Below are 27,304 nucleotides of genomic sequence, written 5' to 3'. Positions count from 1 at the left end.
TGCTAGCTATGTGAAAAACCAGAATATATCATAGGAATATATTTTAATATCAAACAGCTCTTGGGGAGTGGGGTGTCTCAAAATTGTGTTTTAATATTTCCTGTTTATTAGCCCACTAAAAAATGTGAAAATTGTTAAAGAAAGTGGATATGCAGCTAAAAGTAATAGTATTACTGCTTCAGCTGTAAGTTAAATTACTCCCAATGGTCCCAACGGCAACTAGAGAGCAGATTTAATGGGGAGATGCAGTGCCTGTTTTAGGGAAACATGGTTTGAAGCTAACATTCTGTCAAAGGCTTGACCACACATACAATGGGACAATGCAAGATGTTCAATTCATGACCCTCAGGAAATCAAGGCATTTTTGTATGTCTGAATGACTCCCGTCCTGTTGCACTGACATCCGTCATCATGAAGTGCCTGGAGCAGCTGGTCAAAGGTTACATCTGCTCCTCCCTCCCTGACACACTGGACCCTCTTCACTTTGCCTATCGGACAAACAGAGCCACAGAGGATGCCATCGCCCTGGCAACGCACACCACCCTCACTCACCTGGAAAAAGGGAATACATATGCAAGGATGCTCTTCATCGACTACAGCTCGGCATTTAACACCATCATCCCCTCAAAACTTGCCACAAAGCTCGTCGACCTTGGGCTGGGAACACCGATCTGCAGATGGATTCTAAACTTCCTCACAAACAGGACCCAGGTGGTGAGAGTTGGTAAGCACACCTCCTCATCGCTCATCCTAAACACAGGTACGCCACAGGGTTGTGTGCTTAGCCCCTCCTATATTCCCTGTTCACACACGACTGTGTTGCTAAACACGAGTCCAACATCATCATCAAGTTTGCGGATGACACAACCATCATAGGCCTCATCACAGACAATGATGAGACGGCCTATAGAGAGGAGGTGATGGCGCTGTACGAGTGGTGCCTGGAAAATAACCTGACTCTCAACATCAGCAAAACTAGAGAGATGATAGTGGGCTACCGGAAACGACCAGACAGGGAACACCAGCCCATCCACATCAACGGTGTCAAGGTCGAAAGGGTCAGCAGCTTCAAATTCCTTGGAGTCAACATCACTGAGGACTTCTCCTGGACCCTTCACACAGACACTGCTATCAGGAAAGCTCCCCAGCAGCTTTATTTCCTGAGGAGGCTGAGGAAGTTTGGCATGAACGCCAACATCACCTCAGATTTCTACAGATGTGCAATTGAGAGCTTGCTGATGAAGTGCATTACAGTTTGGTACGGAAGCTGCTCTGCCAGCAGCCGTAAATCCCTACAGAGGGTGGTGAAGGCAGCAGAGCACATCACTGGCACGAGGCTTCCTGCCATTCAGGACATTTATCTCCGGCGATGCCTCCGTAAAGCACACAGCATCATCAAGGACCACAGCCACCCAGCACATCAGCTGTTCTCCTTGTTACCATCTGGCAGACGTTACAGGAGTCTGTCTGCTCGGACTACAAGACTTAAAAACAGTTTTTACCACTAAGCCATACGACACCTCAACCACAACACAGTCCACAGGACGCACTCAGAAGCTACCTTGCAGCTTCACAAGTACTCTGTTTAATCTGCACTGGTCACTCCACTTTATTGTTATTGATATTTATATTTAAAAAGTGCAATACTGTAATTTTCTGCTGCTCATTCCTGGACAATATCCCATCTGCCCCCCCGGTCATATTTCTTTTCAAGATTCTCTTATTTAATCACTAGTGTACATATATTTATATTTATATATACATATATATTTAGTCATCTTTTCTCTTTTACCACGTCTCTCTAATATTTTGCTCTTTACTATTTTTCTATTTATTTTTTGTCTGTCTTAAGTTGAAGCTTTCGAGATGAAAATATTGGCATAAAGTACACATTATGATATTTGCTGTTGGCTGATGCTGATCACTAGTGTGATAACTGTGTGAGTTATCTCAGGCTTGCAGAATATACATGACATTTAATGTTAATTTTATAGATATCAGAGGAGCATTTTATTGATATTTGTATATATATTTGACCATTTCAGCCCTTTGGTACTCCTTCCATTATAGCAGTTAGAGTAAATCATTTAAAGTGCCATTGGATTGGCCTTGGATGTGTACATTAATTCCCTCTAAAGAAATCTCAGATTTTTAATTTTAAACTTGAAAGAGTTTATACATTTTGCAATAGGGTATTATTTTTGTCAATTCTACTTTGTTTACTTGTTGAGTCACTGGATATAAGCTGCTTAGGTGAGGTCTTTATTTTTACAATCATCATCAATCTAATGGCAGCAGCTGTGCTTTGAGGAAAAGAATGTTGACAGAGAAGGTGTGGACGCAACATAAGGTTGTCAGCACATGAACTGTCAGTGGTACAGATAAAAGAATAGAATAGAATATAATTCAACTTTAATGTCATTGCACATGTCACAGGTACAGGGCAACGGAACGTAGTGTGCATCCATCCAGAAGTGCTTTAGCCATGATATAGATATATTACAATATATATTAGCAATAATATAGATATGTAAGTATATTACAGAATATTTTATTATTTTATTTTATTTTATTATATTTTCTCCTACTGTACCATGCTGCTGAGTGACTGCTGCTCGTCAAACACATTTCATTGCAATGTTGACCCTGTGCTAACTTGCATATGACAAATAAAACTGAAACTGAAACTGAACTTAAGGAAACACCAGCAATAAAAATGCTGCAAAAGCATACAGAACACAACGGAAATAGGAAAAACAAAACAGAAATAGGAAATACAATAACAGAAATAGGAAAAAAGAAAGCACAAATAGGAAAAACAAAAACAGAAATAGGAAAAAACTGATTTCCAAAAGCACAAGGGAAGGGTTTCTGGGAAGACAATAGCAAGACGGACCAGTTGCAGGAACCCAAAAACAAGCTAGGTATGTTTTATCATGACTCATATAATACTGATAATGGATTTTTAGGCTAATAGTTAGGCTAACACATTTGCCTTTCATCTTTTCTTTCCTCACAAAACCGATAGATCTTCCACTTCTTTTAAGTGTCTCCCAGCGCAATACTTAGCATATTTTAGTTACTGCAAATTGTCTCCCCAGAAACACTTCCTTGGTGCTTTTGGAAATCTGTTTTTTCCTATTTCTTTTTTTGTTTTTTCTATTTCCGTTGTGTTTTGTTTGCTTTTGCAGCGTTTTTCTCATTGCTGGTGTTTTCTTAAGTTGCAGTCCGTTTGGCCTGTCGGGGCCACCGTGTAAATGAGTTTAAGGGTCAGGAAAGAAAATTAAAATATATAATTTCAATGCCAAACAAAATATACACCATCGATCTGAGACCTTTAAGGTTTAACTAAATTTTGAACCTTCTTTAATTTGCTTGTTCAAACAGACGAACCTGGATTGCACCTTTACTTATAGTTAGCTAAGACTGTGTTGCAAAGATATTAAAATCTGAAATTTCATAATGCCATTCCAGTACAGTTGCAGTACAGTTTCTAGCAACATAAGTTTTAAAAGAAATTGAAATATAATTAAAGTGAAGACAGAAGCCATGTTTGGCCTACCCTGGAATTAATGACTTCAGAAGCCACAAAAAGTCAGGTGTTTTGAATGGAAAAAACAAAAGATGAGTTTTGTTGTCCAATCTAGTAGAACTTTCTGGATACATGACACGATGAGTTGTTTTAGTTCCAACATCTCTTTCAAAACCTTTGGTCCTCCCACGGTTGACTCTAAATAGTACAGAACGATATATAAGTTTACATATTTAGCATTTTAGACACATTGTAATTTACAACACATTATATGCATAACAAAACATAACAAAACTTAGATTTTTTTGTGACATGAATCTAGGCTTTTCAGGTTTCGTCAGTGAACAGTGCTGTTGAAATTAGCTTTTGTGTTTTGTTTTTGTGTAATGATGGTTATAATGTGTGGGAATTATATCATTTTATATCATTTTATATCATGTTGATTCCTTTCTATCCTTTTATTAAGCTTTGAGCAATGGCATTTGATTAAACATTTATTCCATTTATTAAACATACAGTTTCAATCATGTTATTAACACACATTTCATTTGTGCTCATGATAGAGTTAGGCATACAGTCTAATGAAGGTTAAAAACGTCGTTCAGCATTATGTCTGAACTGATATATTGATGAAATGACTTGAATGCTGTGAATGAATGCCTAACATGCTTACATACACATAGACATGAAGTATAATTTCTAGGGTAAAGGTGAAAGACATCTTGCTTTGTCTCTGCTTGGCAACTAGTGATCCGGGGTCTACAGGAAGCATCTGGAGGAACCGGACAACCATATAGGGAAAAATGCTGTTAAACACGGAAACTTAATGATAACCTATACATGTGATGTTTTGTCTAACGCGAGAAGGGGTGTTAACCCTGACATGATAAAACCATGCTGAAAGTATGTTTTGATGGGAGATCTAGGTTGACAATATCGAGCTGTGTATCTTTCCACACATGTGTTTAATAAAATCATTGTTTTGACGCACTTGGACCAGTAGTCGTTTGTCTCACACCTCAATCACGAATCGGGACAAATGCCATTTAATTATTCTTACCTTATCACAATATCATGGAAATCAATCAGGGGTCCATACTGGGATCCTCTCAAATTTCCAGAATTCCCCACCACTGCACATCTCCTGCAGCGATCAGGGCGAGGTTCTTCAACATCTGCAATGGGTGTTATTGTCTGAAACACACGTTCTAGTGTTTTATTGTAGACAGTGAAGTTTTGTTTTTCCCCCTGTAAGGGCTGAGAAAAAAGAATAAAGTTTTGCAACCTCAGATCACATCTCTTTTTCAAAACACATTTCGTCTTTAACATTATCCCTGCTAATGACAAAATATCTGCATTGTCTTGGAGCAACTGTGCGCAATAGTGTAATTCTCTTAGGGATTAATAAAGTGTTCTGATTCTAAGTATTCCAATCATACAATATACGAACTTTCTGACTTTTGTCACTGTCAAAGGAAAATTGTTTTTATATAATGTGATCAGTTCCATGAAATGTATTCTTTTATTGATCACTAAGCAAATGTCTACGTGACTTTTGACATGTACTTTTTCTGTGATAAACAACTAATGCTTCCTCTTTCCCCAAGCATAGTAGGCGGGCCCAGGTACGTACGTTCTTTTAGAGCAGAGCTACAGATTAAAAATGCCCAAGTCAAAAGTTTGGCTGTACTTCACAGCAAAAGATTCAAACTCAGCAGCCTGCAACAAGTGCTTTAAGGTACTGTGCAAAGCAGGTAACTCCTCGAATCTGATGAAACACTTGGCGATGCATAGCGTTTTTTTAAAAGCCGAGAAATGCACCATATTTGATAGCTTGACCTGCGAGACCTCACACCGTGCACATCTACTGCGGGTGTGGTGCCTGTTATCGGACCCGGAGTTTGCAACATCCCCCAAGAACCCGAAGAGGTGAGTCCTGGCCCCTAACCCTGCCAGTGTAGCAGAAATGATGACGGATGATGATGGCAGCAACAGCGTTCTTCTCTGCGTCAGTAGCTTAATGTTGCTCGTGTGTAATTTACGTTGAGTAGGCTAACCACGTTATTAAATTAATGCATGTAAGGTGAACTAGCAAACACTGTCGTAGTTACATGCGGCTGTCTTCTTGTTTGATGGCAGGTACTCCCTTCACCCTGGCCAAAAAGTCTAAAATGACCAAAGAAAAAGTGGAAAACGGCTAAACATGAGAGGTTTTTGGACAAAATTTGTGTTCTTCATTCTTTAAGCACCAGTTTAAGCACCGGCACCGTTTCAAAAGTACAACAACCAGGACATCAAGGGCCAGATAAGAGCCATCACTGTTCATTATTTTCAATCTTAAACTCAGTTGTGTGTCAATTAAATCCAGGTAATGCAAGCCATTTTCAGAAATGGACTCTTCAGTTATGGCTGAAACATGGAGCATCTCCAATTGAAAACTGGGTGAGGGGGCTGTGAAGAGATCCTTTTAACACGTTTTTACACACACGCACGCACACACACACACACACACACACACACACACACACACACGCACGGGTCCCCAAAAACAGTTGTCTAAAAAGGATGTAATTTTTTTGTCAAAAAAGTAAACCTTTTGGCTTTAACATCCAAACATCCTATTCATCATCCTATTACATCACCATACTTCCATGATGATATATTTTGGGTCATATGATTATTTATATTGTTTATTATATAATTTTATGATATTCATAAAAATTATGACTGTCGTAAACCTTTATTACTTCCTTTATTACTTCTTCTGTCATACATCATTTGACGGCGGGTCATAAATCACTGGTTTGATACAAAGTACCTATTATCCCTCCAATTGGATACTTCCAATAAGGTTAAAATCTGGGACTCTCCACCAGTTGCTCTTAGAACTGAAGAAGCTTCTCAGATGAGTGGTGAAACTTCTTTTTTTTTTCTTTTGTCATTTTAAAGCAGTGGTTCTTAACCTGGGTTCGATCGAAGCCTAGGGGTTCGGTGAGTCGGTCTCAGGGGTTCGGCAGAGCCTCCACCACGGCTCATTTTGTGCACCAGTAAAAAACATATCTATGTCTTGAATTTGAAAAAAATCATATTTTATTTTTCACTAAAGAGGGGTTCAGTGAATGCGCATATGAAACTGGTGGGGTTCGGTACCTCCAACAAGGTTAAGAACCACTGTTTTAAAGATATCTATATAAGTAATTGTATTTTACAATTCTTCAGCCAGTTAGAAATACGGGTTGCAAGGATAAAGAGTTGAGTAAACATAAAATAAAAAAAGATAAGTATAAAACAAGGTTTTTTAAATTATCTAATCCATAGCTAAACTATGGAGGAATATTTGTGTTGGTTTTTTGGGTGGAGGTAGCACAGACTTGAATATACTGCTCTTGCTGTACCAGTAAACACAGGTGTCATAAAATAAACAAGGGATGGGCAGTTAAAATAACTTTAACATGGCCACAGTGGGACAAAGGTTTATTGTAATATGTTTTCATTATTTACCTTCCACCAGTTGAAATCTTCCTCCGAGGGTTTATGTTTCTGTGACATTAAAGGTTTAGGAGATTCACTAATGATGTCATTAAACCAAGGATCACTGTCTGTTAGACATTTGTGACAGGCACAAAGTCTTGACTCCTGATGACAGAAGGTATATCCAGATAAATTCCATAAAAGGATGGAGACCAAAACAATTGCTGTGATACTCAGTAGTGGGGAAATGTGCACTCTGAATTTTCCCCTTTTGAAATACATCTTGATGGAGTTCCAATCTGTGAACAAATACAATGTGAGTGAATGTGAAAATTAGCACTAAGCCTTTAAGAAAACAGTAACAGAAATGATAACTCTTTAATTAAAATTATTTATAGTTTGCAACATATTAAGAGCACTGCACTGGAAGGCAGAAAAATCAGATAAACATAGAAGGTTTAATGTCCTCTTGTATTTATGGTATTTGCACAGATAGCATTTACCAGCATAAACCAGCTGCTACTCCTGAGCACATCACGGTGTGTTGCCTAAAGTTGAATTAAATAGCATGACAGCCAACAGAAAGGAAAACACAGAACTTAAAATACTTTCAGAGTCTGTCGGTTGGTGTATTTGCATGAATTACTTGTGCCATTGTTGTATTACCTCTATTGCTGATGAATAACCTAAAATATCATGTCTAATACACACACACACACACACACACATACATATATATATATGTATATATATATATATATATATATATATATATATATATATATATATATATATATATGACACACACACACACAAACACACACATATAGTGAGAGAAAAATACATTTGGTAAACTTAATGACTGGAGGTTCAGTACAGATTAGTGTGAGATGAGACAGAGTGTAAATTTAAGGTGTCTTACCAGCAAAAAGATGAAATTATAAAAGCAGGAATATGAGTCAAGAAGAACCTGTATGATACATCTATCAAGCTATCTATGTAGCTATCAACAAAAGAGGAACTTTTCAAAAGGAGAGAGAGGGAGGGGTCATGGATTATGTGCAAACAGTTATTGGGGTTGTGTCTGACTTGTGAATTGCCACACACTAGAGGATCTTTCTCATTAGCTGAAAATAATTCCACCCTCATATATGGTCATATCTCTAACAAACTCTAACTAAAAAAAACCCTATACAACATTGTGGGTTAAAAATATGCAAAAAACACTGAAAATTCAATGACGCTAAAAGAATGCATATGACCAAGTCAAAAAGTAAGAGAAGCTGTATAAATAAAGCTACCACTTTCTGCCAAAACAGCTAAAAGTAAGTAGAGAATGTTATAAACAAACCATAGTCTTTAATCTAGAGCATAACAGATAAATATTCAATTACACTACTCGTAAAAAAGAAAAGAAAGACAAAGTTAGTACAAAAATAGTGATCCTTTGTCGCACCTCAGCCGCTGTCTTAAGTTGAAGCTTTCGAGATGAAAATATTGGCATAAAGTACACATTATGATATTTGCTGTTGGCTGATGCTGATCACTAGTGTGATAACTGTGTGAGTTATCTCAGGCTTGCAGAATATACATGACATTTAATGTTAATTTTATAGATATCAGAGGAGCATTTTATTGATATTTGTATATATATTTGACCATTTCAGCCCTTTGGTACTCCTTCCATTATAGCAGTTAGAGTAAATCATTTAAAGTGCCATTGGATTGGCCTTGGATGTGTACATTAATTCCCTCTAAAGAAATCTCAGATTTTTAATTTTAAACTTGAAAGAGTTTATACATTTTGCAATAGGGTATTATTTTTGTCAATTCTACTTTGTTTACTTGTTGAGTCACTGGATATAAGCTGCTTAGGTGAGGTCTTTATTTTTACAATCATCATCAATCTAATGGCAGCAGCTGTGCTTTGAGGAAAAGAATGTTGACAGAGAAGGTGTGGACGCAACATAAGGTTGTCAGCACATGAACTGTCAGTGGTACAGATAAAAGAATAGAATAGAATATAATTCAACTTTAATGTCATTGCACATGTCACAGGTACAGGGCAACGGAACGTAGTGTGCATCCATCCAGAAGTGCTTTAGCCATGATATAGATATATTACAATATATATTAGCAATAATATAGATATGTAAGTATATTACAGAAATGGGTCTATTACGGTATGTAATATGCACACAGTATGAAGTATGTTATGAATATGCTATAACTATAAGTATGTACAGGCTGTAGTGAGTACAAGCTATGTACAGGCTATGAACAGGATATAAATATGAAAAAAACTATACAGAATATGAAGGAAATTCATATATGAGATATACAGCTATACAGAAATGGGAACTATGCAAGTTGTAAACAGTTATAGAATTAAAAATTATCGTATGATTATTTACACAGAACTATACAGTAGTGCAGGTAAGAGGCTATATAAAGTGCTAGTGGTTGTGAGTGGTGGTTCAGTCCATGTTATTATTGTGTGTTTGAGGGTACTGTTGTCCATTGTGTGTGTGTGTAGGTGGTTGTGGGTGTGTGTATGTCCAGTCCATGTGTTAACGTGGGTCAGATGTCAGGAGGCAGAGTTCAGGAGCCTGACAGCTGTGGGGAAGAAGCTGGCTGTATCCCAATTCAGAGTCTGCAGCCTTAAAGTACGCAGCCTCAACAGTCCTCAAGGGCAGCGTACTCAAAGACCGCTAAGGCCGGAAGTGTGAGGCTTGTGAAATGGGACGGTCTAGCCTCCGTCGCGCTGCCCAGGTTGCCTAGCAACCATGATAGCTGGAAACGTGTGGTTGACAGAAATGAAGGAGAACATATTTTGTTTGTTTATTTGTTTCTAAATGAGCTTTGTGTGATTTAATAAGTATCTTAGGCTGAGACCACAGGACTGTAAAACATGATTGTTGGGCTTCATATCTGTACTATCAGCATGTGCTGACCACTCAGTGCATTTTATCAACAACTTTAATATTTTTTGGGAACGCAGGCATCTGTTTAAAGCAAATGGATTTAATTTTAACAAGTCAGGGGTGAAACTGTTCACCTCCAACTTGTTTTATTCCACACGTCATCCATCTGTGCTTGGTGCCAAGGCTGAGATAAACGAGGAGTTATCTCATAAAGAGGAACAAACAGTACTCCAAGAACAGACAAAGCCCAGCAGAAACCTTAAGGAGGAGCTCCATCTGCCCCCACCCGGGAAGAGCCTCAGAATGGAGAGACATCTGAGGCAAGAAGAGGGGTCCCTATTTGCCTCCAACTCTTTCAACAACACCAACGACCAGGACCAGGGACCACGATCTTCCCCAGTCCCCCAAATCCCTGACAGGCCATCACCCTCATCACCCTCCTCCCCCTCCCTTTCTCCCTCCTCCCCACACCTGAAATTCACTGAGGAGATGATGGAGCGGGTCAATGCTGGGCTCAGATCTACCCCCCGGCCCAATCCCTTTTTGTCCCCCATAAACCCCCCACCAGAGCAGCCAAAGGTTTGCCATCGAGCCCCACCCTCAACAGAGCAATCGAAGTCACATTGCCCAGCCTCGCCCCCCTTAGTTCCTCCTTACCACCTTCATACTCTGTCTCCACAGTCTGATGTGTGATGTGTGGAGGGTCCGGGCTGCGAGGATTATGGCAGTGGAAGAAGCTGGGACCCTGTTTACTAGAAGGTTTTAAATTTTCTGTACTTTTAGGTGACAGGAGACATGTGGCCTGGTCAAAACACAGAGAGCTGCACTCTAAAAGATCTTTAAATATAGTAAACATACCTTGTGTGCCACAGACTGCTCCCAAACACGAGGGGACAAGTAATGCCTCTAAAACACTTAAGTTGGCTTTATTAAATGTTAGATCTTTAGCTGGGAAAACATTTTTAATTAATGATTTAATCACTGAGCACAGCCTTGATTTTATGTTTTTAACTGAAACTTGGTTGGACCAAAGTAACAGTGGAGCTGTTCTCATCGAGACGAACCCTCCTAACTACAGTTTTATCAGTGAGGCCAGGGTGAGCAGGAGAGGAGGAGGGGTTGCTGTCTTATTTAATGAATCGTTTCAATGTAAGCAGCTATCTCCTGGAAGTTTTCAGTCTTTTGAATATGTGGCTTTACAGCTGAAGGCCCCATCCAAAGTTGTGTTTCTTAATGTTTACAGGCCTCCCAAATACTGCACAGACTTTTTTAATGACCTCAGTGAACTGCTGTCTGTGATCTGTGTTGATTTCGACTGTGTAATTATTGTTGGGGATTTTAACATCCATGTGGACAACCCTCAGGACAAAGGGACTAAAGACCTGAGTAACACTCTGGGCAACTTTGGGCTGACTCAGCATGTAACAGAGGCCACACATAATAGAGGACACACTCTTGACCTACTGATCTCCAAGGGCCTGAGCATTTCAAACATTACTATGTCTGATGTGGGCCTGTCTGATCATCACTGTGTTTTCTTTGAAAGTAAAATCTCAGCCCACACAAATATATCAACAGCAGTGATCACAAAACGGTGTATAACTGAAGACAGTAGTGAGATCTTTAACCAGGTCTTCCCATTAACACCTGACCTGTCCAGAGGTTCAGTCAATGAGTTTGTCAATAGCTTCAATGCAAAACTGTTAAATGTAATGGATACAATTGATCCCATTAAGGTGAAGGTTATCTCTGGAAGGAAAAAGTCTCCATGGAGAAACTCCACACTAGTGAAAAATGAAAAAAGAGAGTGTAGGAAAGCTGAGCGCAGATGGAGTAAAAACCTCCAGGTTCACTATGACATCTATAAAGAAAAACTTCACAATTATAATTTACAACTGAGGAGTGCAAAAAGGTCCTACTTCTCTGACATCATCACCAAAAACAGCCATAATGCTCGGGTCTTATTTTCTACAGTTGACAGGCTAACAAACCCTCCTGTGCCAGTGGCAGCTGAACTTCATTCAACCATGGCCTGCAATGACTTTGCCAAATTCTTCAAAGAAAAAATCCAAAAGATTAGACAAGCAATTGGTACATCAACAGCAGATCCAGAATATGTACTGTGTCCACCGAAAAACTGTTTAAACACCATAAAACAGTTTCACCCTATTAACAGCAAAGACCTGGAGGACATCTTAGGTCAACTGAGCTCCTCCTCTTGCTGTTTAGATGTCCTGCCAACAAGTTTTTTCAAAAAGGTCTCAAAGACTTTAGAGTCAGACCTGTTACAGATCGTCAACTTTTCTTTAATGTCAGGTATGTTTCCAGAACCACTAAAAACTGCTGTAATAAAACCTATACTGAAAAAGGACAATCTTGACAAGACACAAATGAAAAACTACAGGCCGATCTCAAATCTCCCATTTTTAAGTAAGATCATTGAAAAAGCAGTTTCTCAACAGCTCAATTACTTCTGAAAACAGAATAACTGCTATGATGCCTTCCAGTCAGGTTTTAGACAGAACCACAGCACTGAAACTGCTCTGACCAAAGTGTTCAATGACATATGTCTGAATCCGGTTGTTCAGTCTGACGTCACTAGCCGTGTCTGGACCTAAACTCCGCTGCAGGTCCATATATCAAACGATCACTATGGCATTACTGAGAGTTGAAAAACTGTCTAAAGTCTTTCATCTTTAATAAAATGATCAGCGTTCTGCTCTACCAGGTGTAACAATTGAGTTTAACATCCAGGCATCCATGCAAACGGAATTTATGACATTTAACGGAGTTAGAAGTTAGCAGGGAGTTAGCTCACTAGCTTCTATCTAAATACAATATAGCATGTCCTGACTGTGGGGTTTTGGAAACAAATTAAAACGTACAGCTCTGTTATCACTTCCAACATAAATGAAGACAGAAAATTAAACAGCAGTGACGTTTGTAGGGTTACTGAAGTTGGGCTAGCTGGTATATAATGATGTGCTACGTGACCGCTAGCAACACAGCTATGTTAGCATAATATAAACAAGCTAACTTCTTTTCCACTCGATAAAAGTTAACGTGAGTGTTCTCAGTGGTCAGGAACAAATGTAATCGCATGGCAGGATGCTGTAAAAGGACCAAACTTCAGCCAGGAGAACAACTGAGATAATCCATCCATAATATGAGGTTAGATCCCTATTGCCAGTCTTGGTAGCCGGGGGTCAGTCCGCCAGGGCCTCCGCTCCTGGCCGCCACCCGGATACGGCCCTGATCTGAACCCGAGCGGTGCTTTGTTATTGGACTTCTGTGCTAATCACAGTTTGGCCATAACGAACACCCTGTTCGAACATAAGAGTGTCCATAAGTGCACGTGGCACCAGGACGCTCTAGGCCGTAGGTCGATTGATTGATTGATTGAATCTTTATTTTGAACATGTTGAAAAAGTACAACAAAATAGAATTAAAAGAGACAAATGAACAAAGCAAAACAAAAGGAAAACGAGCAACCACAACTCCAAATAACGTTCATGTTCAAAAAGGAGCAAGAAGAAGCATAAGCTTATTTAATCCCACCCCTTTTCCACTATATAGTATCAATAGACTACAAAAATACCTCCTTGCAATTACATTATATGTCATGTGTAATTTTTTTTAATTTTTTTTTTATATATACATATATGTTTCTGTCTATCCATACATACGTATATACACATACGCACATATACACATTTTCACCTCAAGGATACACAACCTACAAATATATATATATACCCATACCAACATACCCGTGCACCCGCACACACATGAAAATATTAGACAAGAACACCCTATCAAATCTCTACCTTTCCCTGTACCCTGTAAAAACCATATCCTTAAACCGCTTTTTAAACTGCGCCATGCTTGGACATTGCTTCATATCTTTACTTAGTCTGTTCCACAGCTTCACTCCACACACAGAGATGCAAAAACTTTTTAATGTTGTACGGATCCGAGGATGTTTTAAATTTAATTCCCCCCTCAAATTGTATCCCCGTTCCCTTTTAGAAAACATTTTTAGAATATTGTCAGGAAGCAGGTTATTTATTGCTTTATATATCATTTGTGCAGTGAGAAAATGAACCAGATCTGTGAATTTTAGAATTTTTGATTTTAAGAATAGTGGATTTGTATGATCTCTGTAACCAGTTTTATGGATTATCCTTAAGGCCCTTTTTTGTAATATAAAGATTGATGATAGCGAACATTTGTAAGTATTGCCCCAAACCTCTGCACAGTAATTCAAATACGGTGCAATCAGGGAACAATAGAGAATGTGGAGTGATTTGTGGTCCAGAATGTGTTTTACTTTACTCAAGATTGAGACACTTCTTGAAATTTTGTTATGTATATGATTTATATGAGACTTCCAGTTTAATTTATCATCTATAATCACACCAAGAAACTTATGTTCAAGTACTCTTTCAATTTCCACACCATCTACATGAATCTGCACTTGTGCATTTCTAAGGGAATTCCCAAATAAGATAATTTTAGTTTTACTTAGATTTAGCGATAGTTTGTTCCTGTTAAACCATTTTTTAATTTTGCACATTTCTGAAGTAATTGTATCCAGCAGCTCCTTTAGATTCCCCCCAGAACAAAAAATATTTGTGTCATCTGCAAATAATACTAATTTTAATATATCAGATGCCTTACAAATATCATTTATATAAATAATAAATAATTTTGGACCCAGTACAGAGCCTTGTGGAACACCACAAGCAATGTCCAAGCATGATGAGGAATGGACACCCAGCTTCACAAATTGTTTCCTGTCACTTAAATAATTTTTCACCCATTGCAGTACAACCCCCCTGATCCCGTACCGTTCCAATTTATTAATTAATATGTCATGATTGATTGTGTCGAATGCTTTCTTGAGATCCAGAAATACTCCAGCTGCATACTGTTTCTGATCTATAGCATTTGTAATCTCCTCAATTGATTCGATTAATGCCAGAGATATTGATCTTTTTGATCTGAATCCATATTGACTGTCAGAGAGTAATTTATATTTATCTAAGAATTTGTCTAATCGTTTATTAAACAGGTTTTCTAGGATTTTGGAGAATTGTGGTAGTAAAGAAACAGGCCTGTAATTTGTGAAGTGGCGTCTATCCCCGGTTTTATACAGCGGCACAACTTTAGCTATTTTCATTTTATCGATGATCGATTTTGTAATCGTATCACCAGACCTGCGACCATATGTTCTGGACACTCGGGTAAAGAGAGGGGCTGAGCTGTCAACTGATCACCACCTGGTGGTGAGTTGGATCAGGTGGCGGGGGAGGACGCTGGACAGACCTGGTGCACCTAAACGCGTAGTGAGGGTGTGCTGGGAATGTCTAACAGAGGCCCCAGTCCGCGAGATCTTCAACGCACACCTCCGGCAGAGCTTCAACAGCATTCCGAGGGAGACTGGGGACATTGAGTCCGAATGGACCATGTTCAGCGTCTCCATTGCCGAAGCTGCTGCATTGAGCTGCGGCCGCAAGGTGGTTGGTGCCTGCCGTGGTGGTAATCCCCGAACCAAATGGTGGACACCAGAGGTGAAGGGAGCCACCAGGCTGAAGAAGGAGTCCTATCGGGCTTGGTTAGCCTGTGAGACTCCGGAGGCAGCCGACAGGTATCGACAGGCCAAGCGGAATGCGGCTCGGGCAGTGGCTGAAGCAAAAACTCGGGTGTGGGAGGAGTTCGGAGAGGCCATGGAAAAAGACTTTCGGACTGCCTCGAAGAGATTCTGGCAAACCGTCAGGCGTCTCAGGAGGGGAAAGCGGTGCTTTACCTGCACTGTGTATAGTGCTGGCGGAGCGCTGCTGACGTCGACTGAGAAAATTGTCAGGCGGTGGAAGGAATACTTCGAGGACCTCCTTAATCCCACTGACACGTCTTCCGAGGAGGAAGCAGAGTCTGGGGATGAGGGGAATGACCCGCCAATTTCCGGGGGCGAGGTCACTGAGGCAGTTAAACAACTCCTTGGTGGCAGAGCCCCTGGTGTTGATGAGGTCCACCCCGAGTTCCTGAAGGCTCTGGACGTTGTAGGGCTGTCCTGGTTGACACGCCTCTGCAATGTTGCGTGGAGATCAGGGGCAGTACCTGTGGACTGGCAGACCGGGGTGGTGGTCCCCATCTTTAAGAAGGGGGACCGGAGGGTGTGTTCCAACTACAGGGGATCACACTCCTCAGCCTCCCTGGGAAAGTCTATGCCAGGGTGCTGGAAAGGAGAGTTCGTCCGCTAGTCGAACCTCGGATACAGGAGGAACAATGCGGTTTTCGTCCTGGTCGCGGAACACTGGACCAGCTCTTTATCCTCTCGAGGATACTTGAGGGTGCATGGGAGTTTGCCCAACCAGTCTACATGTGTTTTGTGGACTTGGAGAAGGCATTCGACCGTGTCCCTCGGGGTGTCCTGTGGGAGGTGTTGCGGGAGTATGGGGTGTCTGGCCCATTGCTACGGGCCATTCGATCCCTATACAACCGTTGTAAGAGCTTGGTTCGCATTTCCGGCAATAAGTCGGACTCGTTCCCGGTGGGTGATGGGCTCCGCCAGGGCTGCCCTTTGTCTCCGGTTCTGTTCATAATTTTTATGGACAGGATTTCTAGGCGCAGCCAAGTGGCGGAGGGCTTTCGCTTTGGTGGCCTCAGAATCTCATCTCTGATTTTTGCGGATGATGTGGTTCTGTTGGCTTCATCGGGTGAGGGCCTCCAGCTCGCACTGGAACGGTTCGCAGCCGAGTGTGAAGCAGCGGGAATGAGGATCAGCACCTCCAAATCTGAGGCCATGGTTCTCAGCCGGAAAAGGGTGGAGTGCCCACTCCGGGTCGGGGATGAGTTCCTGCCCCAAGTGGAGGAGTTCAAGTATCTCAGGGTCTTAGTCGCGAGTGATGGGAGAAAGGAGCCGGAGATCGACAGACGGATTGGGGCTGCAGCTGCAGTAATGCAGACGCTGCACCGGTCCGTCGTGGTGAAGAGGGAGCTGAGTGTAAAAGCGAAGCTCTCAATTTGCCGGTCGATCTACGTCCCTACCCTCACCTATGGCCACGAGCTGTGGGTAGTGACCGAAAGAACGAGATCGCGGATACAAGCGGCAGAAATGAGCTTCCTCCGAAGGGTGGCTGGCCTCTCCCTTAGAGATAGGGTGAGAGGTTGGTTGGTCTTCCTTGGTCTCTTGTGTTCTGGGGGCCTCTGGATGTCTGGAGTTTTGATCTCCTCCATACCTGCTTCATGCCCTGGAGGACGGGGCTGTGGCCCCCCCACACCCTCTAGCAGATCATTACATGAAGGAACCTTTTAAAAAAAAAAAACAAGCGCGTCCATGCTCACAGGTGTACACACGGGTGATCACACCCACAAACTACACCCTTTTTGGCTCCTACCTCAAAGCACACTGTGTTCTGTTGATCTTATGTGCTGCACAATAATGTTTAATATTTAGTATTTACTGTCATATTCCCATATATCATTGTGATGTTGTTTATTCTATTACTCTTGTTCTCTTCTGCTTGTTTTCTTTTTTCTTTCTCAGCAGGTAATCCAGGTGATTGATATATGCATTTTTTTTTCTGCTCATTCTGTTGGTTTTTGTCTTTTGCCCTTCTCCCCCGTCCCTCTTCTCAGCTGTTTCTCTTTCCCTCTTTCTTTCTCCCCTTCTTTCCCCCAGTCAAGTCTGTCCCGTATTCAGTAAGTGAAAATAAAATAAACAATAAAAGGTGAATCAAATGGACCATTACGGCAAGGCTGGGATGGTCAATTTGGTAAAGTAAATCCGTTGGGCATCTTTCTTTGCCTTTAGACAACAATTCTGATGGCAAAAGAGCCAAACGGGACAGGCGCAAAAAAAAAAAAAAAAAAAAAAAAAGAGATAGGGTGAGAAGTTCGGCCATCCGGGAGGGGCTCAGAGTAGAGCAGCTGCTGCTCCACATCGAAAGGAGCCAGCTGAGGTGGTTCGGGCATCTGACAAGGATGCCCCCTGGGCGCCTCCTGGGTGAGGTGTTCCAGGCATGTCCCACCGGGAGGAGGCCCCGGGGCAGACCCAGGACACGCTGGAGAGATTATATCTCTCGGCTGGCCTGGGAACGCCTTGGTGTTCCCCCGGATAAGCTGGAGGAGGTGGCTGGGGAGAGGGAGGTCTGGGCCTCTTTGCTTAGGCTGCTGCCCCTGCGACCCGGCCTCGGATAAAGCGAATGAAGATGGATGGATGGATGGATGGAATATGAGGTTAGTCATTCATATACTGCTGCATGGGCTGGGCTGTAGTTACATCCTAAGGTTTTAAAAACTGAGCTTAAATAAATGATTAGCGGTAATAAAAGCCGAGGGAGGTCAACAGTGATCTCTGACTGTTTTAGGAGCTTTTTGAGATCAAATAGAAGAAAATACATAACATTAAACATGTTAACAACACAAAAGCCATATTAGGCCCGGAAGTAGGATTCGTCGTGTCATCACTGAACTGTAACAGCATCTTCACGGGTCTACCTAAAAAATCAGTCAGACAACTACAGCTCATTCAGAACTCTGCTGCTCAAGTCCTCACTAAGACCAAAAAAGTGGACCACATCAGTCCAGCTCTGAGGTCTTTACACTGGCTGCCTGTCCGTCACAGGATAGACTTTAAAGTTCTGATGCTGGTCTATAAAGCTCTGAATGGTTTAGGACCAAAATACATCAGTGAGCTCCTGACCCAGTATGAACTTTCCAGATCCCTCAGGTCATCTGGATCCAGTCTTTTAACCCTTTAAGACCTACCATAGAACCAAGTCCGCCAGAGCTTATATTATATTTTTACATGTTGTGGTGCCATTTTTGGGAGCATTTCAAGTTGCTATACATCAATACAACCATTATAGCCCAGATGTAATAATATGTCTGCATTAAGTGCATAGTAATTACATAAATTGCAAAAAAGTGCAATAAACTACCAAAAAATTGAAAATCGTTTTTGTTTTGTAAACATATATTTCTAGTTAGAGAAATTTAAGAGGCTTATCCCTCAAAACTGTAAATACAAAAAAGTTGCACAAAATAGTTTACAATAACAGGAAATTTATTTTGAGTGTCTTCATAGTTTTATTTTTGAAATACACCAATTTTTATATACTGCAGGAAAAACGAAAATAAATATTATACTGCAAATTTGCAAAAAAGCAGCATATGCATCAAAATAAACTATTTCCAGCAGTGCAATATGAGTCCTAAGCATCCCAGAAATGACACAGAAAGGCATAAAGTCAAAGAAAACTTTTAAAAACACCAGAATAGGCTCATAAGGCCCTGATGGTAAAAAAAAACTACATTTCCGCAAAATGACGTCACTTCCGGTTTCGGGCAAGTTATGGCGGACATGCAAAAGTTCGCGCTGACGTCTATTCCAACGTAGGAAGTGTTATGAACAGCTGATCGGATCGGCAAAGCGTGTTCCTGGAATATTATGTTTTTGTTGCTGCAAGCGCTTTTTATGCAGTTTTTGCAAAGCTATATGTGGAAGGAAACTGTGACCTAGTACAAGCTGATGGCATAAGATATAAGTACAACTCCTCCGGTTTCATATGCAAAAAAAAATATTGCGCTAGCTTACGTGGTTGCAGAGCTACCGGGATTTAAAAATAGTTACACAAAACAGAGCGTGCCAGCTCTGACCGGCTTTAAAGGGTTAACAGTTCCCAGAGTCAGAACCAGACATGGAGAAGCTGCATTCAGCTTTTATGCTCCTTATATCTGGAACAAACTCCCAGAAAGCCTCAGATCAGCTGAAACACTCAGTTTGTTTAAATCCAGGTTGAAGACTCACCTGTTCTCAGCTGCATTTGAATAAAGCACCAAATTCACACTTTTAAGCTTAAATTTCAAAACTAACATTTTAACTACTGATTTTATCTATTGTTCTGATTTTATCTGTTTTGATTTTATATACTGTTTTGTTTGTTTGTTTGTTTGTTAATTAGTTAGTTTGTTTGCTTGTTTAATCAATTTTAAATCATGCTTTTTATTTGTTTTTGTTTCTAATGTCTCTGTAAAGCACTTTGAATCACTTTGTTGTTGAATTGTGCTATACAAATAAACTTGCCTTGCCTTGCCTTGCCTTGAACAGTCATATAAGATTAGCTAGTAAATAACAAATAGTTAATGTTGTTCATGAGACTAAAGTCAGTGTAAATATGATATGGCCAATATTATAGTTATTATATTAATCATTATTAGTTATTACAGCAGTGAGTTTGAACTCTCAAATCAAATCACTTCTATTGTCACATCACATGTGCAGGTACACTGGTACAGCACATGTGAGGGAAATTCATGTGAGTGAACTCTGTGTCAAATACTGAGCTGCAGTAAAGATTCAAGTTGCAGCTATTTATATGTCCTATCACCTTCACTCAAAGAGACTCAAGTATCTTTGACAGTGTAGATGTATTATATATAAGAGACAAATGTTGTTCCTTCAGTATGTTGGCATTACTAAATTTAGCTCAATGCTTACATATATGTGTAAAAAGCAAATGTACGAGCTGTGATAACTGTGTCTGATAGAATGAAGAGTAGACTGATATATTAAATATTCCTTTATTGGGTGAGAAAATCATACCATGTCATAACTGCTTTAAGTCATACAGAATAGATATCAGAGCCTTAAACAGGGTGACTCCTGCTAAATGGGTCAAACTGGACAGAAGGTATCCAAACACATAACATCCTTACAGAATATGATGTGACACTATAGATCAACTTACCTCAGAATATATAAAGCATATAAACAATTACAGCAATATGATGCAACAAACACAGCAGTGCTACTAATCCAAAATACTCAAAGCTTCATAGAACTGAAACAAACATTTATTTTTACTGACTGTGAAGCACTATGGTCAACTCTGTTGTTTTAATATGTGCAATATAAATAAATTTTGATTTGATTTGATTTATTTTTAGGTCCATTCTGCTGCTGATACATACTTTAGGTTTCTGAACATTAAACTTGTTGCTGCCTTTCATAGTGTGTAACTTGAAGGCCCTGAGTACTTTCTCCCACACTGAAAACACTGGGATGATAAAAATTATTTGAACATTACCTAATAAGACTGATTCAGGACAGACAATTAGTTATGTTAAACTTTTCTAGCAGTCCTTCACACACAGGGAACAGTTTGTCTATTCTCTCCATCTGTCAGCTGCTGCTGGCTCTTCCTCCTCCTCTTCCTCACACACTGTTGAGTTTGTCCTGGTGGATCATCAGGGGTGCAAAGTCTCACAGATGATGTGCAGCAGTGGGTCCCTCAGTCTGTCCTCACTCTGGACACTTGCAGTTGTCACACATGGAAATCAAATGTATGATAAGCTGCAGGATTCAAACACAAGTGTAACTTATAAACACGTTCATACTTTTATTCTACAATCAGAGAGAAAGAAAAAGAGAGCGAGTGCAGGACAGACAGACAGGTGACAGTCTCAGGTGTATACACTGCTACAAAACAGCACAAGAGAAGGAGGATTTAGTGTTTGTGTTATTACGAGTGCTCAACAAGTAGAGTTCCCAGCTGGTACAGTGGACACATGTGTGACTGCTGTGATTGTCAGCTCGTTCAAACACATGTTGAAGTCCGTTTGGCTCGACACCACCAAACAGAGGCAGCAATATAACATAGCTAACATTAACAGTGCAGTGACTCCGGCTTGTGCCGTGATATAAAGGACTGCAAACCGAGCAGCATCACTGACTTTCAGCTTGTTGTGTTTGTGGATATATGCCTGACTTTAATTATCCACAAAATCATCACATTCTCTGTAATATTAAAGTCAACTATTGTATTATTATATTTTAAAGGCTTTAAAAGTGAGTAAAACCTGAACGTACAAACATCGCTAATGGCAAATAAGTTTGCCGACATGTGGCCAACAGTAATGTTTTAATAATGCTCCTCATTATTAAACATTTGCACAGAAATAAGTGACATAATATTCAGTACTTACTTTTAACAGTTTACTCTTCGGCCGCTCCGCTTCTGCGGCAAAATTATCCACACCGACTGCCGCGCTATGAATTGTGGGATATGTTGGGCCACGAAGTCTACACTGCCACAGCCTTAAAATTCAGGAAAATGAAGGACGCATTTGAAGGCCGCATTTCGAGCAGCCTTTGAATTGGGACAGCCTACGGCGCGCCACTGTGACGTAATCGGCCTTAAAATGCAGCCTTTAAGGCTGCAGACCCTGAATTGGGATACAGCCGCTGTTCCGGTACCTGGTGGTCTTAGTCCGGAGGCTCCTGTAGCGCCTCCCAGAGGCGTTGTTGTTGTCCAGGTGTGAGAGGAGAGAGTGCAGTGCGATGGAGACTGCATCCTCTGTGCTCCTGTTCTGGCGGTATGCAAATTGGTGGGGGTCCAGGGTGGGGGGGGCGACAGGATTTGTGTGCTAGGACCAGCTGCTCTAAGCACTTAGTGATGATGGGGGTGAGTGCTACTGGGCGGTAGTCATTGAGGCTAGATGGGTTGGAGTTTTTGGGTATCGGGACCATTGGGCCGGAACCACAGCAGGCCGGTACCACAGCATGGGCCAAAGACAGATTGAATATGTCTGTGAGCACTCCTGCAAGCTCCCCAGAACACGCTCTGAGAACACGCCCGGGGATGCCATCAGGGCCTGCAGCCTTGTGGACATTGATCCTGCTCAGCACCGCTCCTAAATCGGTGGGGGAGAGAGTCAGAGGTTGGTGGTCTGGCGTCACGTCTGCTTTGGTTGTGGTTGTGGGGTTCCCTCGCTCAAAACGAGCATAAAAGTTGTTGAGCTCGTTGAGGAAGGAGACATCAGAGGATGCGGGGGAGGGTTTGGTGGTCCTGTAGTCTGTGATGGTCTGGAGTCCTTGCCACATGCGTCGGGGGTTGGAGTTGGAGAAGTGTTCTTCTACCTTCTTTTTGTAGTGGTGTTTGGCTTTTTTGATACCCTTCTTTAGATTAGCCCTGGCTGTACTGTAGGCGTGTGCATCTCCTGACCTAAAGGCGGTGTTGCGGGCCTTCAGGAGGAGATGAACATCCCGGTTCATCCAAGGCTTCTGGTTGGGGTACATGGTGATCCGTTTCTGGGTGGTGACACTGTCTGTGGTTTTGGAGATGTAATCCAGTACAGATGAGGCGTACTGGTCCAGGTCTGTGTGGGTGAACATATTCCAGTCTGTGTTTTTAAATCTGTCCTGGAGAACTGCGTCTGTCCCCTCTGGCCACACTTTAATTGTCCTAAGTTTCACACGTTGGATGAGTGGTGAATACCGAGGTGTGAGGAACAGGGAGAGATGATTGTCCAATGTGGGGGAGGGGTGTTGCTTTGTAAGCTCCAGCCAAGTTGGAATAAACATGGTCTAAAGTAGTGATGTGCGATACCACTGATTTCCTTTCCGATCCAATACCAAGTAATATTCATGGTGGTATCGACGATACTGATCCGATACCGATACTTTATACAAAAACGTATTTTATTTATTGTATCTCAAATTATAGCGTCATAATGATTACAGGACATCAGATTACTTGTTCTTATCACTTAATAATGTTCATCATATAGAAATTTAAAAAAAAACTGAAGTTGTGCGCTATTTGAACACCTTGCCTGCCTGCAGCACTAAAGGACTCCGTGAGAGACGTCTGTCTAGCCCTAGCAGCACCTGTCCCTCTCCTCCTCTTCAGTTCGTCTCAACATATGCTCATCATATTCTGTGATATGATTTACTCTGAGGTGTTTGACAAGGTTAGTGATGTTGCCACAACCATACATGCCAACCCTCCCAGAGAATCCCGGAGCCACCATTCTCCTGAATTTCCACCTGGACAACAAAATTGAAAAACCATATTGCAGAATTCATAGCGCGACCCAGCCAATTCCAGTTTCCAACAATGGCGGCAGCTACTTAGTTTTAATATTACTCTTATTTCTCTTTCTGGGTCGCAAAAAAAACCTTTTAACATATTTTCAGGTGAGAATGTAGCTGTGTAAACTTCAAATATCTGAGCCGATCGACACATCGTTTTCAAACCCCCGCAGTCTTTCGCTACTCGGGTTAAACATGATATATAAGTCACTTTGATAACTTAAAAATGTTATTGTTTGGCTTTTTCAGTGTTTTATTTGTTCGTGAGTAAATCGGTTTGGCTGAGATTAAAGTTATTAGATTAGATTAAATTAAATTTAACTTTATTAATCCATCGAGAGGGTTCCTCCGGGGTTTTCACACAGCTGAATAAACATCAAACAGAAAACTAATTAAAGAAAGTGTGAGACGGTCGAGAGTTTACACCAGCGTCCGGTTATATTTTAGACAGCAAGGAGCAGACGGCAGAGTTTCACTCCACCGAGGGAGCTCATGACGTACTTCCCGTCTTTCTTTAGACCGCGAAGGCCGGGTCCTCAGGTGGAAGCAGCCTCTGAATTTGGACACCCCCGCTGTTTCCGGGCCGGCTAATAATAACGGTGACATTTAACGTATTTTATCCGATAAATAAACACTGTAAAATGTATTTATCACCCCCCCCCAACAGCCCTTTTGGATGTCTCCCTAATTCTGAGGTCTCAAGGTTGGGAAAGCATGGCCACAACACCTCACTTTTTGCCACATGTATCGCAAACCACGTCTCAGCTGTTTGTGGAGGTAAAATACGTCCACACAATTACGCGCAGCCATTGTTGTGAGTGCGCGCCCCAAGGGGCTGCGAGACATTTATACAGCCGTATTTTGCACATGACTACGAAAGGCGGAAGAGGAAGTAGTTCCTTTGAATGTAGACAATCCGAATGTTATAGTTTCTTTCCACTGTGTTCCTGTTAATAATAAACTACAAATTTACCCTAAATTACTAAAATATCGATATTTTAATGTGAGAATCGATTCTAGAACATAAATGATTGGTATCGGAGGAATTGATATTTCAGGATCAATCCGCACATCACTAGTCTAAAGTCTTGTCTCCTCTGGTGTGGCAGGAGACATGTTGGTGGAATCTGGGGAGGACTGTCTTTAAGCTGGTGTGGTTGAAGTCGCCAGCAACAATAAAAGCAGCCTCAGGGTGTTTATTCTGGATATTCTTACACCAGAGAAGAGCTTCTTAACTACAGGACTACAACACCTGTGGATTTACTTCCAATATTTGTCGCATCTGCGGCAGATTTACTGCAGACTCTGATCAGGAAAGTGAGACGCCGAAAGAGAGGTAAGCGAGCCGGCGCACTCGTGCGTCTGAGGAGACGTGGACTGCGAACTGCTCTTCCTGGGATCTTCCTTTCCAATGTTCGCTCACTCAGGAATAAAATAGACGAGCTGGCCCTGATGAGAAGCATGAACAGAGACTTTGCCTCCTCCTGTGTCTTATGTTTTACGGAGTATTGGCTCTGTGAGAACATCCCGGACAGCGCGCTCAAGCTGGAGGGCTTTCATCTGCTGCGCGCGGATCGGCAGGCCTCTCTCTCTGGTAAGATCAAAGGTGGAGGTGTCTGCTTCTACATTAATAGTGGCTGGTGCACAGATGTAACAGTGATTGCTCAGCACTGCTCTTCCTCTCTGGAATACCTTTTTATTCACTGCAAACCGTTTTATTCTCCGCGGAAGTTTGCTTCATTCATCCTGGCCGCTGTTTACATCCCGCCAGATGCGGATGCGCAGGCAGCTCAGTGCGCACTTGCGGAGCAGATACTGCACATGGAGTGGACATTCCCGGACTCTCTCATCATTGCTCTTGGGGACATTAACAAAGCCAATCTGAGCCATGAGCTTCCCAAATACAAGCAGTATATTAAATGCCCGACCAGAGAGGAGAGGACATTAGACCACTGTTACAGCACGATCAGCGGGGCCTATCATGCGGTGCCCCGCGCTTCACTCGGACTTTCTGACCACGTCATGATCCACCTAATCCCCGCGTACAGACAGAGGCTGAAGCTCTCCAAACCTGTCGTGAGGACCAAAAAACTGTGGAGCAACGAGGCTGTGGAGGAGCTTCGCACGTGTTTGGAGTCTACAGACTGGGACACAATGAAGGCTGCTTCTAACAGCTTGGACGAGTTTACGGACACTGTCACCTCCTATATCCACTTCTGTGAGGACAGCATTGTGCCATCACGCACCAGGGTGAGTTATAACAATGACAAACCCTGGTTTACTCCTAAACTCAAAAGCTGTGGCTGGAAAAGAGAAAGGCGTTCAGAAGCGGAGACAGGGACTGCTACAGAGAGGCCAAGTACAGGTTCACTAAAGAAGTGGACATTACTAAACATCAGCACTCTGAGAAGATGCAGCAGCAGATCTCAGAGAATGACTCGGCCTCTGTGTGGAAAGGTTTTAGGAATATCACCAACTACAAGCCTAAAACCCCCCACTCCACTGATGACTTGCTATTAGCCAACACCCTCAATGACTTTTACTGCCGTTTTGACGAGCCATCAGGCAGCCTTCACACCTCCAACGGCCCCAACAATAGAGACACTTTGGACACTCATTCCCCCACCTCTCCCCCCTCCACAGAGCCATCACCACCTTCAAACACTTCACCTACAACACCCCCCTCCTCACCCCACACAAAAGAGGATTTCACACCACCTCCTCCCACCACAACTCTTCATATTCATGAAGAAGGTGTGAGGAAGCAGTTTAAGAGTCTGAATGCTTGAAAAGCTCCCGGCCCAGACGGTGTGTCTCCTGCCACCCTCAGACACTGTGCAAACGAGCTGGCCCCAGTGTTTTCTGGCATTTTCAACTCCTCACTGCAGGCATGTCATGTGCCTGGCTGCTTCAAGTCCTCTACCATAATCCCTGTCCCCAAGAAACCTAGGATCACTGGACTAAATGACTACAGACCCGTGGCTCTGACATCTGTGGTCATGAAGTCTTTTGAGCGCCTGGTTCTCTCCTATCTCAAGACCCTCACGGCCCCCCTCCTGGACCCCCTGCAGTTTGCATACAGAGCCAACAGGTCTGTAGATGACGCCATCAACATGGCCCTACACTTCATCCTGCAGCATCTGGACTCCCCAGGAACCTACGCCAGGATCCTGTTTGTGGACTTCAGCTCTGCCTTCAATACCATCCTTCCAGACCATCTCCGAGGCAAGCTTTCCCAGATGAATGTGCCTGATCCCATCTGCCGGTGGATCACTGACTTCCTGACGGACAGGAAACAGCATGTGAGGCTGGGAAAGAATGTCTCGGACTCCCGGACCATCAGCACCGGCTCCCCTCAGGGCTGTGTTCTTTCTCCCCTGCTCTTCTCCCTGTATACTAACTGCTGCACCTCCACCCACCAGTCTGTCAAGCTAATCAAGTTTGCAGATGACACCACCGTTATTGGACTCATCTCGGACGGGGATGAGTCTGCCTACA

The 27,304-nt window shown here is 42.0% G+C and overlaps 1 protein-coding gene across 4 annotated transcripts in view; it reads right to left on the bottom strand.

Moving 5' to 3' along the window:
* Window positions 1–27,304, bottom strand: part of LOC120727020 (CMP-N-acetylneuraminate-beta-galactosamide-alpha-2,3-sialyltransferase 1-like) — a 79,131-nt gene that overhangs the window by 9,234 nt on the left and 42,593 nt on the right. Inside the window, exons 1-4 of one of the 4 annotated variants that reach the window (XM_040021140.1) lie at window positions 7,926–8,022; window positions 7,034–7,302; window positions 4,593–4,789; window positions 3,563–3,730 (exon numbers count right to left, since the gene is read on the bottom strand). In XM_040021140.1, the coding sequence (XP_039877074.1) occupies window positions 3,563–3,730; window positions 4,593–4,789; window positions 7,034–7,285 (617 nt within the window). In that variant the 5' untranslated portion in view covers window positions 7,286–7,302; window positions 7,926–8,022. Of the gene's footprint in view, window positions 1–3,562; window positions 3,731–4,592; window positions 4,790–7,033; window positions 7,303–7,506; window positions 7,648–7,925; window positions 8,023–27,304 lie in introns of those variants that run through there. The other 3 variants (XM_040021141.1, XM_040021144.1, XM_040021139.1) reach the window with 3 other exon arrangements.

The sequence above is a fragment of the Simochromis diagramma genome, unplaced genomic scaffold (genome assembly GCF_900408965.1).
Source record: "Simochromis diagramma unplaced genomic scaffold, fSimDia1.1 OVJJ01000753.1, whole genome shotgun sequence".
Classification (NCBI taxonomy): domain Eukaryota; kingdom Metazoa; phylum Chordata; class Actinopteri; order Cichliformes; family Cichlidae; genus Simochromis; species Simochromis diagramma.
Note: the sequence above shows the minus strand (reverse complement) of the source record. Positions and strands in the feature narration are given on the sequence as shown.